At 59.3% G+C, this 15,906-nt stretch overlaps 2 protein-coding genes and 1 non-coding gene across 9 annotated transcripts; 1 reads left to right on the top strand and 2 right to left on the bottom strand.

Moving 5' to 3' along the window:
• Positions 1–800: 800 nt before the first annotated feature.
• Positions 801–10,003, bottom strand: MCOLN1 (mucolipin TRP cation channel 1). Of its 6 annotated transcripts, none has more exons than XM_021704987.2 (14): positions 9,849–10,003; positions 7,134–7,330; positions 6,284–6,451; positions 6,024–6,189; positions 5,297–5,405; positions 4,962–5,058; positions 4,649–4,748; positions 4,315–4,421; positions 4,039–4,188; positions 3,791–3,892; positions 3,266–3,388; positions 2,776–2,991; positions 1,103–1,233; positions 801–934 (listed from the first exon to the last, which is right to left on the bottom strand). In XM_021704987.2, exons 1-14 carry the CDS (start codon positions 9,877–9,879, stop codon positions 859–861), a joined length of 1,773 nt encoding a protein of 590 aa, XP_021560662.1. In that variant the 5' UTR covers positions 9,880–10,003; the 3' UTR covers positions 801–858. The 6 variants fall into 6 exon arrangements, with proteins under 6 accessions (XP_021560662.1, XP_021560667.1, XP_021560665.1 ...); XM_021704992.2 differs by having other exon boundaries at positions 2,776–2,842; XM_021704990.2 differs by having other exon boundaries at positions 820–1,001; positions 2,776–2,842.
• Positions 10,004–11,295: 1,292 nt separating this feature from the next.
• On the top strand, positions 11,296–11,399 carry LOC123323234. Its single transcript, XR_006539297.1, has one exon. It is a non-coding gene; the product is annotated as a small nucleolar RNA U13 (small nucleolar RNA).
• A 604-nt stretch (positions 11,400–12,003) lies between these two features.
• ZNF358 (zinc finger protein 358) lies at positions 12,004–15,895 on the bottom strand. 2 transcript variants are annotated; one of them, XM_044918152.1, is made up of 3 exons: positions 15,879–15,895; positions 14,082–14,187; positions 12,004–13,826 (listed from the first exon to the last, which is right to left on the bottom strand). In XM_044918152.1, exons 2-3 carry the CDS (start codon positions 14,152–14,154, stop codon positions 12,076–12,078), a joined length of 1,824 nt encoding a protein of 607 aa, XP_044774087.1. In that variant the 5' UTR covers positions 14,155–14,187; positions 15,879–15,895; the 3' UTR covers positions 12,004–12,075. The 2 variants fall into 2 exon arrangements, with proteins under 2 accessions (XP_044774087.1, XP_021560965.1); XM_021705290.1 differs by lacking the exon at positions 15,879–15,895 and adding an exon at positions 14,982–15,127.
• Positions 15,896–15,906: the final 11 nt, after the last annotated feature.

The following is a 15,906-nucleotide window of genomic DNA, read 5'->3' as shown; positions in this document are numbered from 1 at the left end:
GATTTACAGTCACGCATTAGTAAAGTTACGGGGTCTCTGACAGTGTGAAGCATCACTGGGACTCTCGGAACGATGCTGGCGCCATTACTGGGAGACGTAACCAGGGACGCTGGAATTACTGGGGATCACTGTAAAGTTACTGAGAGATTCTCAGGAATACAGCACTATTCCTGGGAAAACTGAGAAGTGGGTGAGCACGTCCCTGGGGTCGTTTGAGCAAGAGCCGGCTAGGAATGAATGCTGGAATATTACTGGGACTTTTCTGGAAACCTGAGAATATTTCTGGCACCGCTGGAGTGCTAACGGAAATTTGGGGGAGTCACTGGGCCCTGGAGGTATTACCTGGAAAATTCATGGGGAAGACTACTCCTCTTCCTCCCTAGCCCGCACCTGGCTACCGGCGCGGAAACACCTGCCAGTAACTGGGGGGCGGCGAGGGGGGGGATGGGAGCATCAGAGAGTCGGGAGCTACCGGCCAAAGGAGGGCAGATCTTGGGAAAGCCGAGGACTCGCTAACGACCCCCGAAGGGACGCCTCTGCGGGGGCGACGAAAACCCGGACTCACCCACCGGGCCGCAGCCGGGGTCCACGCTGCGCCAACACCAGTAGCTTTCCGTCCAGCGCCGCGGGCGCGGCCCCTTTAAATTATTCGCGTAAACCGCGCTGCAGCCCCGCCCCCCACGTGTGTAAGGTCTCGCACCGCCCGCCACGCTGTTGGACGACGCCTTAAAGGGGCCGAAACCGACTAGCGCAGGGAACGCCCCTCCCGCTAGAAACGAGAACAAGTTTATTTTCCCGTTTATTTAACACCCACCCCAGCCCTGTCCCACCCGTGTCCGACCCGACTGGGCCAGGTCCTCAGGGCGCAGCAGGGAACCGGTCCTTAAAAGCAAACCCTACAAATAAATAAGCGTGAGTCTCCGCAGTCGGAGGGCTAATGTCCAGTAGCAGTGGCGGGTCCGAGTCAATTCACCAGCAGCGAATGCTCCTCCGAGGCGTCCCTGGAGGAGAGGCAGTAGCAAGCAGCCTGTCAGCCGGGGCGGAAGGCAGCAGTTCCCTCGGGCACGCTCCCTGTCCCCAGCCCCCAATCCCTAGCTCGAACCTGCCGCAGCAGCAGAGGAGGCTGCAGGCCGAGCCGCTCCCGCGGCGGAACTTGCCGGAGGTGGGGCTGTCCCGGCACTGAGCAATGTAGGCCTGGAGCTCGCTCTCCTCTGCGCCAGCACCGCCTGGGTGCTGGGGAGAAATGCGGGGTGGCCCCTTTGAGGTCCGCCCTCCCCACCACCTCCTCGCCAGGCAGCCAGCCAGCGAGATCTCCTCCCTGTGACTCAGCCACCAGCCAAGCTCCCCACCCCCACCACCCCTTTGCACTTGAGGTCCCCTCCACCTGTCACTCCTCGGGGTTTGCTTCCCCGGGAGACACTGCCTGGCCCCTGAGTATGTGCACGTCCCGCATCTCGGTCAGTTGGTGCCCTCTGCCGCTGCCCCAGCACCCGGAGCCATACCGGACACAAGCGGGGTGCCTGCATGGGCACATCTACTGAGTGGGTGCACACAGCAGGAGCAAGGTCTGCGCTTTATATCCAAGGCTGATACACACGTGTGACATCTAGGTGCTAGAGCAAGACCCGGGGGGCTCCTTGGACCCGAGTGACAGGAGTGTATCTGTGGGATGACTGTATCCATGCTTGGGGGAGGTGCACCCCTGCATCCCCAGCAGAACTCTGGCTTTCGGCAGAGCCTTCACCCCTCCCAACCTGGTAGAGAAGCCATCATCTCATCCCCAAGTCCTTTCTGGCTACTGGGCCTTTGCTCTGGCTGTTCCTTCTCCCTGGTGCTCTCTCTTGGACTCCCCTCTTGTCAATCCAGAAGTTTCTAAGACGAAGGAAAGGTCTGCCATCTGTGCTGTCCAATCTGGTAGTCACTCGCCACGTTAGCCTTTGGGCACTTGACAGGTGGTGTGAGTGAGGAACTGAATGTGGAATTGTATTTCATTTCAATTAAAGTCAAAATTTAAATAGTTACATGTGGCTAGGACCAGTATTAGCACATTCTAGAAACTTCCCTGGACTCACCCCAATACGAGTCTAAAGCAGGGGATCCTTTTGTAACCTTCATCCCTCTCACCAGTTGGTCATCCCAGTTCTGTTCATGGATCATCCATCTTGCCTACTGCTCTGGGATAGCCTGTATATACCATGTTTCCTAGATACCCAGCACAGGACCCTCAGACACGTCTGCTAAAAGAATCGTGTCTACCTGCCTCTCACATTCTACTCCAACCCCTCTCCTCTGACCCCTGCAGCCTGCAGAACCACCACCATTCCCTGGACCCAAAGAGCTCCCACCCAGGCCACCCTACAGGATGGGAGGGTGAGGATCAGGAGTTCCGGAAACACACAGTCCTGGGTTGAGCCTGGCTCGACCACTTAGTAGCTGACCTCAGGGAAGTCACTAAAACTCTACAGCCTGGTTTCCCTGTTGGTAAAAGCAGACACAGGAACCTTACCTGGCCAGAGCCCCACCTTGATAAAACCGAGAATGTGGCCCCTGTGATCAGCACACCTCCCCCCACCCCCAGCCACCTCTCTTCCGGCTTCTCAGAGTCTCCCACCTTCTTTCCCTGGGTCCTTCCCTCCTCACCCTGCACCACATCCCCTGAGACCCTGCTGGGGCCAACTCCAAGGGCCCTGGAACCCAAGGTTCAGGGCTGTATGTACGTGAGGGTTGGCCCCCCATGGAGACAGGCTAGGGGAGGGCATGCGGGCCGGGGCTGACCTTGATAGTGTCGTAGGCTCCAGTGATGAGCGCGATGAACAGGCTCAGCACCATGTAGATGAAGAGGCTGATGAAGGAGTAGAGGTAGAGCTGGGAGAACAGCCAGACGAGGCTGCTTCGGCCCTGCTGAGCCTGCATTGCGGCAAACGTCACGAACATGTCGTCCCCATTGATGAGCGAGAACAGGCACTCCGACACCATGGACAGCGAGCGAAACTGCCAGCAGGGCAGTGGGGTTGTGGGGTCAGAAGGACCGTGGGTGCAACTGCGGGCTGGGGATGGGGTGGGTTCACGGGGAGTCAGAGGGAACAATGGGCAGAACTGCTGGAGACCTCCTGGTAAGGTACCAGGGGTCAAGGTGGGCTGTTCAGGGTGCCCAGATCAACAATCAATAGACCAGGGGTCAGAGGGTTTAGCAGTGGGCTTGGAGAGGGGAGAAAGGAACCCCTTGACTGTGGGTCATGAGCACCACGCCCTGGACAGCCCCTACCTTCACATGGTAGGGGCCCAACACGATCCAGCCACAGAAGCAATAGCCCAAGTAGATGACAGCCACACAACAGCAGAAACGCATGACGCTGGGCAGGGCCACCCGCAGTGTGGCAATGAGAATCTGTGGCAGGGAGATGGGGAGGCCTCGATGAGGGTGTGGCCACAACCTAGGCTGGCCTTGCGAATGGGAGGGAAGCAGGCAGTGCCTGGCTGAAGTCACACCAGAGTGGCCACAGGAGCTGGAGGTAGTTTAGAAGGGGGGGGGGGGGGGGCAGGGGACCTGAGGATACCCCCTGGCCAGACTCAGCTGGGTGGCATGAAGCAGCAGGCTCCCATGGCTCTGGTTTGGGGGCAGGGACAGGTACATCTGGGGTGGGCAGGTACGGGGAAGAGGCTCGTGACAGGCCATCTATAGAGGCTGGTGATGGCTACAGGTGTATGTATTTATCCGGGGGAAGAAAGTGAGAAGTGGGGAGCGTACGGCCACCACCTGGAGGGTCCAGCCTACACATTCGAAGCTTACATTGTACTTATGGAAGAAGGTCAGATAGCGGATGACGCCGACCCAGACAAGCAACGTGGAGGTGCCCAGGAGAATGCTGCAGACGTCGTAGCTCGCCAGGTTCTAGGGACAGCAGCAGTGTCAACCTCACCTGGCCTGGCTCTTCCCAGGGGCTGTGGCCCCAGGCAGGTATGGGAGGGGTATGCCGGGGAGGTGGTATAAGGGACCAAGGCCTGGAACAAGTCAACAGGGCCCCGGGCAGGACCCACCTTGGCTTCAATGCCAATCTTCATGATGGTGCCCGAGATGGTGAGCACATCGCTGGTGACCAGCAGGATGTACCAGCCATTGACAAATTCCAGCCGATCCCAGAGGCTGATGACCCGTCCCCGCTGCCGCCACATGAACCCAACAAACTCCTGCAGGAGGCAGGTGGGCTGAGGGCTGGCCCGGGCGAGGGACCCTCTCTCCCCCGGCCCTTATGGCCCCCGAGCCAGGAGAGGCTGGCTCAGGCACACATGCGTGCCACTGGACGCAGCTCTCACGTTCTGCAGCAGAAAGCCACGCAGCAGCGAGCGGGCACACAGCAGGAAAGAGAAGGAGCAGGTGAGGATCACGACCACATCGAACAGGAGCCGGAAGCTGTTGTCTCCTATGGGGAGAGGACTTGGGTAGGGCCGGGAGTGGCTTGGGGCCTTGGGAGACTAGGGATGGGGCTAGGCCCAGGCCTAGGAGGCTGCAGGACTGGTGGTGGCTACTCAGTGGGCTTATGGGTTACCTGGATGAATCAGGAACTGGGCCCGTGCTGGTCTGGGGCTTGGGGGATCCCCGGGCAGGTCAAGGCCCCTGCTAGCATGGGTCTGGGGGTTGGGGGCTCACCATGCCTGAAGACGCTGGGGTGTTTACACTCCTGGATGTGGGCCTGGGTCTCCAGACTGATTGGGATACGCCCACTGTGCGCCTTATTGTCGAAAGTGATCTGCAGGGGTATGGCAGGGCAGGAAAGGCCAGAGTAAACCTTGGCAGACTCAGGCTCCCAGACCCACATGATGGATGGTCTGTCTGGCCCCATCTCCCTTATTACCCCTAAGCTGCCCTTGGCCAAGGGTCCCCAGCCCCGGAGCTCAGGAGCCCTGTGGGCAACCCTTATCACTGGAGCGCCTGCCCCCCTTGTCCTGGACACTGGGCTTACCAGGACACTGAAGGTGTAGCAGTCAGGAATTTCATTGTTGATCAGGCTCTGAAGATTGATGGTCTTCAGCTGGAAGTGGATGGTGACGTTGATCAGCCTGGGAGGGAAGCTTCGGTGAGGGAGAGGGGCTCTGCTGGTCCCTCCTGCCGCCCCCTGCCCCCCACCGCAGCGCTCCTGCCCCACGTTGACTCTGCAGCTTGCAGAGGAAGTGCTCACACACAGGCATCAGCATGGTCTTTCTCTGTCCCCGCCGGTGGGGGGTGGCCAAGGATGCCTGGCATCCTGCCTCCCCCAACCCTCGGCCCAGCCCTGGCGGCCCCTCCATCAGGCAGTACTTGTGGAATTTGAGCGTGAGGTTCTTGTAACTGGCGCTGCTGTCCGAGAGGGAGAGATCATCACTGGGGGGCACAAGGGGTCTCTCAGGGGGGTCCACCTGGATGCAGTCTGAGGACAGGGAGTCAGGGAAGGGACACTGGGGGCGGGAGAGGCACAGGCAGGTCTCCCCAGAGTCCCCAGCAGCCCCCTTCCCTCCTTCACGTCCCACTATGAACTTAACATTTGTCATCTGTTCCCCACTGTCTCCCCTGGAAAGGGCCCAGTTCGTCTTATTGCCTACACAGGCCCGAGGGCCTGGCGCTCAGTGGGCCCCCAAATGCTTAGTGAATTAACGATATTAAAACACAACACTTGGGGCGCCTGGGTGGCTCAGTCCGTTAAGCGGCTGCCTTCGGCTCAGGTCATGATCGCAGGGTCCTGGGATCGAGCCCCGCGTCGGGCCCCCCTGCTCAGCGGGGAGCCTGCTTCTCCCTCTCCCTGCCACTCCCCCTGCTTGTGCTCTCTCTCTCTCTCTCTGTCAAATAACTAAATAAAATCTTAAAAAAAAAAAAAAAAACACAACACTTGCATTTTTCTGCACACCAAGCATTCTACCAAAGACACTGCAAACATCAAGTTATTAACGACCAGGACAACCCTATCTGCCAGATGAATGGGAAGCAGAACTGGGATTTTAATTCCAGCAGCCGACGCTACCAACAGTTATGCCCTGCCCTGCCTACTCACCAGTGACAACCATGGGATCAATGTCAAAGGTGTCGTTGGCTGGGTCCACGTGGCCTCGGTGGTAGTACTGCTGGCAGAGGGCCAGGGCTGAGCCGTTGGCCCAGGGGCCACCCCCGCCCCGCACGTAGGCATACCGGCCTAGCGACACATCAGGGAGCATCAGGTACTGTGGGCAGAGAAGGGGAGGGTCCGTCAGCCCTGCCCACTCTCCCCTGCCTGCCTGCCTGCCCACTTGCCTGCCTGCCCCTGGTTGCCCGCACCTGGTCTACAGCATGGAAGATGGCCTGGTAGAGCTGTTCCCGTGTGTAGGCCGCGAAGGTGTCATCGGCCCCATCCGAGTAGCCCAGCAGGAAGAGGTGCCGGAAGGCAATGGTGTTCTCCTCCCGGAATGTCACTGCCAGCTGGTTGCTGAGCCCGAACAGGATGAGCTGGGGAGGGCGGGGGGGGGGGGAGTTGACAATGCGGGGCACGAGGAATGCCCACCATAAGTCCCCGGGGAGCAACACACAGCGGGTGCTCACGTCTCTCATGACAACAGTGTTCATTAGATGTTTACCAGGTGCTAGGTTCTGTGCTAAACCCAAACCTACAGGGTAAGCACCACTGTTGGGTCCTTTTACCGAAAGGAAACCCGAAGTATCCTAATATACTCTGAATCACAGCATGAGACCAGAGGCTCCTTAGGGCAGGGGCTGGCTCTGATTCACCTTGGGGTCCCCAAAGCCCACCACAGGGCCTGGGATGAGGGGTCAGCAACTGTCTGCTCCACCACTGGGTCAGTTCTCTTTGAGAGTGAACACGGCATCAGACTGCCTGGGTTCAAGCGCCAGCTCCCCATGCTTGGTTGCTGTTTGACTTTGGACAAGTCCCTTAACCTCTCTGAGCCTCAGCTGCCTCATCTATAAAATGGTGGCAATAGCGGTTGCCAGGACCTCAAAGGGCATCTGTGAGGTTACAAGGAGCTGTTCCCACCACAGATCTTAGAGGGCTTCCTGAATGATTACAGCCATTGCCACTGTTCCTATGTTGCTGCAGGGCTTGGACTAGTTCCGACTCCAGACACAGCAGCGGCCACAGGTGGTGTTCTGCTGGGGCCCCTGCAGGACTCACCTGCACAGTGACCACTAAGATCTTCACGACTTGCAGCATCAGCTTGAAGGGCTTGCGGCCTTTGGCCCGAAATTTGTCACAGGGACTCATGAAGAAGTACTTGAGCCGGCGGCGGAGGTCCTCCTCTTCCGGAGGGACCGGGGAAGCCCCGGCCTGGGTGCCATACCCAGGACTGGGGGTTAGGAGCCGCTCAGTCTCTGCAGGAATGGGGGAGGGCGGTGGGGACCAGGCCCAGGCAGACCCACCTGCCATCAGGGGAAACAGGTCCCATGCACCAGCCAAAGAACTCTGAGAGATCTAAGAAAACCCAGAAAATCTGCAACATGTTGTGGTTATATGTAGCAGTCCTATCAGAGGTTACAAATTTGGATTTGGGGTTCAAAAGGGCCTGAGCTGATTCCTGACCCTGCTTCTCACTGGCTTGGGCAGGGCACTCTGCCTCTGAGCCTCAGCTTTCTCATCTGCAGAACGGGACAAAAACACCTCTCACCAGGAAGTTGAGGATTTGATGCTTACAAAACATTTACCACAGGGGCTGGCTTGTGGTAAGAATGTCAGAACATTCCATCGTTGTTCCAGTTGTGGATTTTGGGAAGAGAACGAATTGATTCCACTGGCTTCCCACAGGGCACTCAAGGCTCCAGAGCTCATCTCAACTCCAGCCTCCAGGTATGAGCATGGAGCTCAGCTACATTCCAGTTTTTTTCTGGTCAAACATCCAAAGAAGGATTTTTCCACTCATCATGACCTGGCCCATCCAGCTGACACCCTCACAAGCCCCAGGCCCAGAGAAGGGGAGATCGACAACAACAGTAACAATAACAGAACATATTTGCTGAAGACTCACTGCAAGCCAATGGGTGTTATTACCACACTGCCCGTATGTTAGCTCATGAGCTAATATAGCATCTTCATGAAGGGCACCAGCTTCTGGAACTCTCACAGCCCTAGAACCAAATCCCAGACCTGCCACTTCCCAGTTGGGGGGATCCTGGTCATCTTTCAAAGCCTCCATCTTCTCATTTGAAAAGTGGAAATAAAAAGTCTACCTGGATGGGGCGCCTGGCTGGTTAGTGGGAAGGGCATGCGACTCTTGATCTTGAGCCCCACCTTGGGTGTAGAGATTACTTAAAAATAAAATCTTAAAAAAAAAAAATCGGGGTGCCTGGGTGGCTCAGTCGTTAAGCGTCTGCCTTCGGCTCAGGTCATGATCCCAGCGTCCTGGGATCGAGCCCCACATCGGGCTCCCTGCTCGGCGGGAAGCCTGCTTCTCCCTCTCCCACACCCCCTGCTTGTGTTCCCTCTCTCGCTGTGTCTCTCTCTGTCAAATAAATAAATAAAATCTAAAAAAAAAAAAAAAAAAAAATCTACCCTGAGGTTGAAACTCTGAAAGGTGTTCTCTGAATGAAACGGGATAAAGCAGATAAAAGCCTCAGTTCAGCCTCCAAATCTTGGTAATTCTTCAGAAAATAGGGTTTATTCTTTTTTCCTTTTTTTCTTTTTTTTCAAGATTTTATTTATTCATAAGAGACAGAGAGAGAGAGAGAGAGAGGCAGAGGGAGAAGCAGGCTCCCCGCTGAGCAGGGAGCTCGATGCGGGGAGGGACCCTGGGATCGTGACCTGAGTGGGAAGGCAGACGCTTAACCATCTGAGCCACCCAGGCGCCCGAAAATCGGCTTTACTCTTAACACTACTTATTCTCTTCACTCCTGAACAACTTAAGAGAAAGGTCCAAGGTTTCATCAACCGCTGGGGTCACAGCTGGTCACAGCAGCCCAGGAGCGTCCCTGACACACCCCCACCACCCCCACCGGGAGAACCCTGCTTCTTTCTAGGGCCTGGCCCGCGCCTGCCTGACACAGCTGCCAGGGCGAATGTGAGCACTGTCAGAACCTGTCCTGCAGGGAGAGCCAGCTCCTGGCCTGTCCCTTTGGAGCTTGGATGCTGTTGTGGTTGTTTACAAGATAGCTGGATGGGAAGCCACAGGGCAGGCCCGCCTCCCTAGCTGGGATCTCAGTTAACCCACCCCAGATCCTACCAGCAGGGACAGCTTTCAGGTATCTCCAGCTAGCTCAAGAAGGGAAGACCAACACAAAGAGTCTTCCTCCAGGCTCCCCCATCAGAAGCAGAGACTGAAGAGACTAGAGGCTGGGTTTCCACCGCTTGAGTTCAAGAAAACTGAGCTTCCACAGGTTTGGACTTATGAGATCGAGTTAGGCGCCTGGGTTCAAGGAGGTAACTCCCCCCCGCCCCCCAGCCCTCTATCTGAGTTTAGAGAAGCTGAGCATTGCCTCAAGAATTGGGGAAGGGAATCCTGGGAGTTTCACGTGAGGGCTGGAGAAGCCGGTGCCCGCTGAGGTCCAGCAACGCTGAGCAATCGGAACAACGCTCAGAACGCAAACCCCGGACACCTCCCGGGCCTGAGCTGGAGAAGCTGGCGGCCCACCCGCTGCCTGAGTTTAAGAACTCTGAGCAGAACCTGGGTCCAGGAAGAGCACACAGGAGTCCCGCCACTCCGAGGTCGGAGGAGCGGGCGCCCACCTGCCGCCCAGGTTCTAGGAGCCATCTGTCCCTATCTTCACCACCGGGAAGCTGAGAGGTCAGCACCAGAGTTTAGGCACGGGAAACCGGGAGCTCCGCCGCCCCAGGTCCGGGGAGCTGGCCGCCCGCCCGCCGCCCGCGTTCGGGGTCCCGCGGGGCCGCGCGCGCCCTCACCTGAGCTCCGCCGGCCCACGGGGGCTGCCATTACGGGGCGGGGAGCGCCGGACGCCGCCGGACACCGCCGGGCAGCCGGGGTCCGGGCGCCCGCCGCCGCTGCAGCGGCCTCGCTCCCTCGCGGTGCCGCTTCAAACCCTCTCGCGTCAGCTGACTCCCGCCGCGGTCACGTGACCAGAGCGCCCCCGGGAAGCGCACGTGACCGGATCCCGTCCCACCCCCTGCGCCACGACAGTCCCGGCTGCCGCAGCACGCATGCGGGCCTCAACTAGCTCCATGCGGGCGGAGGGCGGCCCTGAGGTCCTAACGCCCGCGGGCGATCGATGTGCTGGAGGATGGGCTGCCTGTGAGAGTGCCGGCGTAGGGCCGGCTCGGCCCTGGCTCCCTGTCATGCCCGCGTCCCGTGCCAAATTCCAGGGTTCCATATTCAGTGCTTGACCCCTTACCCTCTGCAGAGTCCGGTGATGACCATACGTCCTGTCTCATGGCTGCCTCTCCATCCTCCCAGAAACCCCGTGGTTACTCTCAACTCTTTCCGCTTCTGCTCCTCTCGTCTGAACTGTCAGCAAATCCTATTCCATTTCCTAAGTATGTCCCAAATAGGACCAACTCATCCCCACTCCTGTGGCCCTCAGCCCAGAGTCCCCCATCATTCCTGGCCTCCTCCTGGCAGCAACCTCCTCCCTGACCTGAGGCTCCCACTCCTGACCCTCTCCAGTTACACTCCCCAGGCAGCAGCCAGAAGCATTTTCCAAGAGTAGTTCCTATCAGCCCTCTGCTGCAACCTGCTGTCTTCCCATTGCTCTAGGATGACAAGCGAACTCTGACCTCAGTGTACCAGAGCCCTCTGTTCTGGCCCCCATCTCCCTGGGCTTACCGCTCAAAGGCCCCAGGGCCTTTGCACTCTTGCTTTGAAAAGAATGCTGGTTAATTACGCAAACTCTGGAGAACAAACAGTTTAGATTAAATCTAGGCCCGGCCAACTGCCACTTCTACATCTTCCAAAGAGTCCCTTGGGGATGCCTGGGTGGCTCAAGGGATGCCTGGGTGGCTCAGTCGGTGAAGCGGTGAAGCGTCTGCCTTTGGCTTGGGTCATGATCCCTGGATCGAGTCCCGCATCGGTCTCCTTGCTTCACGGGGAGGCTGCCTTTCCCTCTGCCTGCCGCTCCCCCTGCCTGTGCTCTCTCTGTCTCTCACAAATAAAGTCTTTATTAAAAAAAAAAAAGTCCCTTAAACTCCACGTTTACTCATTTGCAAAATGGGGATACTTAGTCATAGTTACCTGCCCCTTGGAGCTGTTGGATTAAATGAGAAAATGCAAGAGCGCAAAATGCAAGAGCACTGCACAAGGCTGGGCAAACAGTACTGACAATTAAAGTAGTGGTTATTGGGATTATGGAATCCCTCCTTGGGAAAGCAGTCCCCCCCACCTAAATCAGAGCTCTTGATCCTTTTGTGGACCATGAGCGTGATGACTGACCGTTCATGCCGTTGTGTGAGATGTGTCTCTCCCAAACCTTGTTACCTCCTCAGCACATTACCTGTCTGATGTGTGGGGGGAAAAAGTCTTGTTATGCTTCTCTTAGAATGAACTATATACCCTGGAACTACTTCTTCAATGTTCCTGAGCTTGGCATCTGTGAGTTCTGTGAAGGCCGTGCTTATCTTGTCCCCGGCTGAGACCCCAGCAATCAATAGAGTTTTGTTCAGCACATAAATGAGCAACCTCTTCTGTCCACTGCAGTGCCTATAACCTGGGCTGTGAAGGACAAGGAGTAGGTTATGTGAGCAGATGGGTAGGGCTGCCTGCAGAGTCTCGTATCAGTCTCCATTATCAGCCCACTAGACTGTGAACATGCCAGAAATTCCACCACTCATAGAAAAGCCAAAGGGAAGGGATCCTGCTCAGATCACCTGCAGGGGAAGTCTGCCCATGACTAGGGTGGCCAGGCCTGGGAGAGCAGAGTGTTAACTGCTGGAAGGGACCAGTGTGAGACCTTGTGGGGGAACTGGGAAGCCTGGAGGATTAGGGTGGAGTCAGGACATTGGGGTTCCAGCTATGGCTGGCACCGACCACACCCTCCCATCTCCTGAGGAAGGGGGTGTGCATTAGAGGAAAGAGAAACAGGCAAGCCACACAACACAGAGCCAGGAGGCAGTGGGAGGATTTTACTAAACTGCATGACACACAACTTCCCCAGGCCCCCCATGAGTGTTGGCGTCCACTTCAGCCATCGGGCCCCAGCAGTGCCCCTTGCTCCTGCACCCACTCAGGACTCTCGCCAGTAGGGAGGGCCGGACTGACAGTATCATGGGTGGGAGAGCAGGGGTCAGGGTGAGGCTCAGGGTTGGGGTCGGGGCTGGGCACGGGACCCCGGTCAGGGCTGGGACCAGATCCTTGCTCAGGGCTGGCCACGAGGTCAGGATTGGCGTCGGGACCAGGCTTAGGGTCAGATTTGACAGAATCAGGGGTGGGGGTAGATTCGGAGCCAGAGACAGCTTTGGGGCTGGGATTAGGGAGGGAGCCCACCACGGAGCCAGGGTCAGAGCCCAGGCCAGAGCTGGGGCCCGGGCTGAGGCCCAGGCCAGAGCCGAGAACAGAGACAGCATCAGGACCCAGGAGGGAGACCTGCCCCGGCCTCAACATGGAGGCAGGACTGAGGCCGAGGCCCGCGGCGGCGGCGGCGGCAGCGGCGGCGGCGGCGGCGGCCGCAGCCGCGCCCTCGTGCACCCGCTTGTGCTTGGTGAGGCTGGAGGCTTGGCCAAAGGCCTTGCCGCAGAGCTGGCAGCGGTAGGGGCGCTCTCCGGAATGCACGTGCAGGTGCTGCAGCAGTGCGGAGCTCTGGCCGAAGGCCTTGGAGCAGTGGGGACAGGCGTAGGGCCGCTCGCCCGTGTGGATGCGCAGGTGGTGCTGCAAGTTGGAGCTCTGGCCGAAGGCCTTCCCGCAGTGGGGACAGCGGTACGGGCGCTCGGCCGTGTGCGTGCGCTGGTGCTGCAGCAGCGCCGAGCTCTGGCCGAAGGCCTTGCCGCACTGCGGGCACGGGTACGGCCGCTCGCCGGTGTGCGTGCGCAGGTGCTTCAGCAGCGCCGAGCCCTGCCCGAAGCCCTTGGCGCACACGGGGCACTTGTGCGGCCGCGGGCCGCCGTGCGTGCGCAGGTGCTGCGCCAGCAGCGAGCCGTGCCCGAAGGCCTTGCCGCACACCGGGCAGTGGTGCGGCTTCTCGCCGCTGTGGCTGCTGCGGTGCTTCAGCAGCGTGGAGCGCCAGCCGAAGGCTTTGCCGCAGGCGGCACACTGGTAGGGCCGCGCGCCGGTGTGGATGCCGCGGTGCTGGGCCAGCGTGGCGCCGTGGCTGAACGACTTGCCGCAGTCGGGGCAGCGGTACGGCTTCTCGCCGCTGTGGGTGCGGCGGTGCTGGCTCAGCCCCGAGCTGCGGCGGAAGGCTCGCCCGCAGTCGGGGCAGGAGAAGGGCCGCGGCGGGCTGGCAGGTGCAGGGAGCACCGCGGGGCTGGTGGCCAGGACCTCGGGCGTGGCAGTGAGGCTGGATGAGAGGGGGTCCGGGTCTGGGGACTCGGTGGGGCCGAGGGTGTCGTTGTTAGGGTCAAGAACCAGGGGGACCGGGCCGATGACGTCTGGATCGAGGTCGAAACTTGAAGACATGGGGTCGAGATCTTGGGGATCCGAGTCACGGGTGGCTGAGATGGAGCTCGGAGCTTCGGTGTCGGGGTCCAGGTCCTCAGAGACGGGCTCCAGATCTTCATAGCTGGGGTCCACGTCTTCAGAGACGGTGTTGACGTCTTCTGGGTCGGGCTCTGGGTCTTCACAAACTGGGTCCAGCTCTTCAGGGTTGGGGTCCAGGTCCTCTGAGTCGGAGTCAAGCTCTTCATAAGTGGGCCTCGGGCCTTTGTGGCCTGGGTTCCTGACCAGGACCGAGCGCCGCATCCCTGGCGTGGAAGTGCTGGCTGCTTCTGGGGCAGGATCTGCAGGGTGAGGACAGAGGGTGGGTGGGGGGTAGGTTCTGGAGGCCAGGGGGTCTCTTTTGGAGTCTGGGCAGGGGAGTGAGAGGGGACCATGCCACGGCCCAAAACCCACTCCTGAATACACACATGGATCCTGCTCTTGTCTCAAATCGCAGGGAGACTTGTGATGCGCTCCAGCCAGAGCAGGGAGAAGAGGGACCTTGGTGGGACATGGGGGGTGGGAGTGGGGGGAACTTTCCCTTCTCAGCACCACACCTGGATGGAAGTCACGGGACCCAGCACTAGAGGTCTCCAGTACCCAGCTCCAGGGCTCTGCCCCTCTCTCCATCTTGGTCTCCTCCTCTGGTGGGAAGCTTGTGTCCTGTGGAGGAGAGAGAGTCCAGGGTTCCTACCTGCTTGACTGGGGTCCCCTCATGGGGAAGAGGGTGAGTGCCTGGGTTCCTGTGCTTGCTCCTAAGTACATGGCCTGAATTCCAGTCCCGTAGTCGGGGGTGACATATTTGGGGGTTCCTAGTAGCAAGGGCAACCTCTGGCTTGCCGCACAGAGAGGAAGCATCCTGAGCTCTGAAGCTTAGATCTGGGGGATGGGGGGGGACAACATCTGGTACTCCCCTTGCTTCATTGGGGGAGGGCAGGTGCACCTCTGGCTTGCTTGCTTGCTGGGGAAGAGGTGACTGGAATGCCAGATCTCACAGCTCAGGGGTGGGAATAACTGTCAAAACACTTGTGTATCCAAATGCCAGTTCCTAAAGCTGGGTGGGGTGGGGTGGCGGGGATAAGGTGGGACCCACTGGGGCACAGAGAGATCCATGGACCCCTAGCCAGGTGAGTAGGGACAGGTGTTATACCTGTTTGCCCAGTTGGATAGCAGATCCTGAATTCTAATCCCTAGGTGGGGTGGGGGTGGGGGCAAAAATAATACTTGGGGCCCCTATGGGGTTACGGGGGGGCTCCTGGGTCATCTCCTAGGAAAGGGAGATTCCTGAGTAACTAACTGATCCCAAGGCTGAGGTATGGGGACGAGTGTCAGGACACTTTTTGGTCCCCTCCTGGAGAAAATATCCTGAGTTCCAGCCCCATGCCTGGAGGTTGGAAGCAGGGTGGAGAAACCATTGCTGGGAGCCCTTCTGGGGAGCAGAGGGAGTTCAGGATTACCTGATGGGGAGGTGATGTCTTGAGCTATCCACCCATGGCTGTGGGTTGGGGAGCAAACAAACAGATCTGTTCCTGGAGGGAGGGATAGGGGGGCCTCTGGCTTTCCTGGGGAGAGGGACATCCAGAACCACAACCCCACAGCTGCAAGTGGCTAAGAAAATGGAGAGGGTGGAGTTCTTAGATCACCTCCTCAACCGAGACACCACATTTGAAGGGTGCGGGGGAAACAATGCCTGGGTCCCCTCCTGGGTTTCTGGGGGGCAGGGGGACCTTTAGATGGCCTCCTGAGGAAGGGGACTTCCAAACTCTCAACTCTTAGCTGGAAGGGGGGGGAGGAGAACTGAGTTCCCCGGGGGGAGGGGGGCAGGTGGACCCCTGGATCACCTCCTGGGAAGGGGTTTCCAGAACTCTGGACCCCAAGACTGGAGAGTGAGGGGAACAATAACTGGGCTCCAGGGGGTCAGAGGGAACCCGCGATCCCCCTCCTGGGGAAGGGCCTCCTGAACTCCCGACCTCAGGCTGGAAGGTGGGGAGAACAATACTTAGGGGTCCTCCAGGGTTCCTGGGATGGAGAGGGTCTGGATCGCCTCCAGGGGAGGGGGCGCCTGAGCTCCCGACCCCAGAGCTGAGGGGTGCCCCCCCCATACCTCCCCGATTTCAGGCGCCAACTCGGGCTGGGCCCTTCTCCCCCGGGGCCGCGGCGGCGGAAAGGGCGCTCTAGGCCCTCGGGCCGCGGGGGGACCCCCCTCCCCTCACGCCCGCGACCCCGCTCTCCCGGGCCGGGCGGGCGGCGTGCGGGCGGTGGGGGGTGGGCAGACAGAGGTCGCCCCGGGCCGCGCCCCGCCCCCGCCCCGGCCCCGGCCCCCGCCCGGCCGACCCGCTCGCGGGGACACTCACCCGGCGCCCCTCGCCCCTGCCCGGCCCG

The sequence above is a fragment of the Neomonachus schauinslandi genome, chromosome 1 (assembly GCF_002201575.2).
Source record: "Neomonachus schauinslandi chromosome 1, ASM220157v2, whole genome shotgun sequence".
Classification (NCBI taxonomy): domain Eukaryota; kingdom Metazoa; phylum Chordata; class Mammalia; order Carnivora; family Phocidae; genus Neomonachus; species Neomonachus schauinslandi.
Note: the sequence above shows the minus strand (reverse complement) of the source record. Positions and strands in the feature narration are given on the sequence as shown.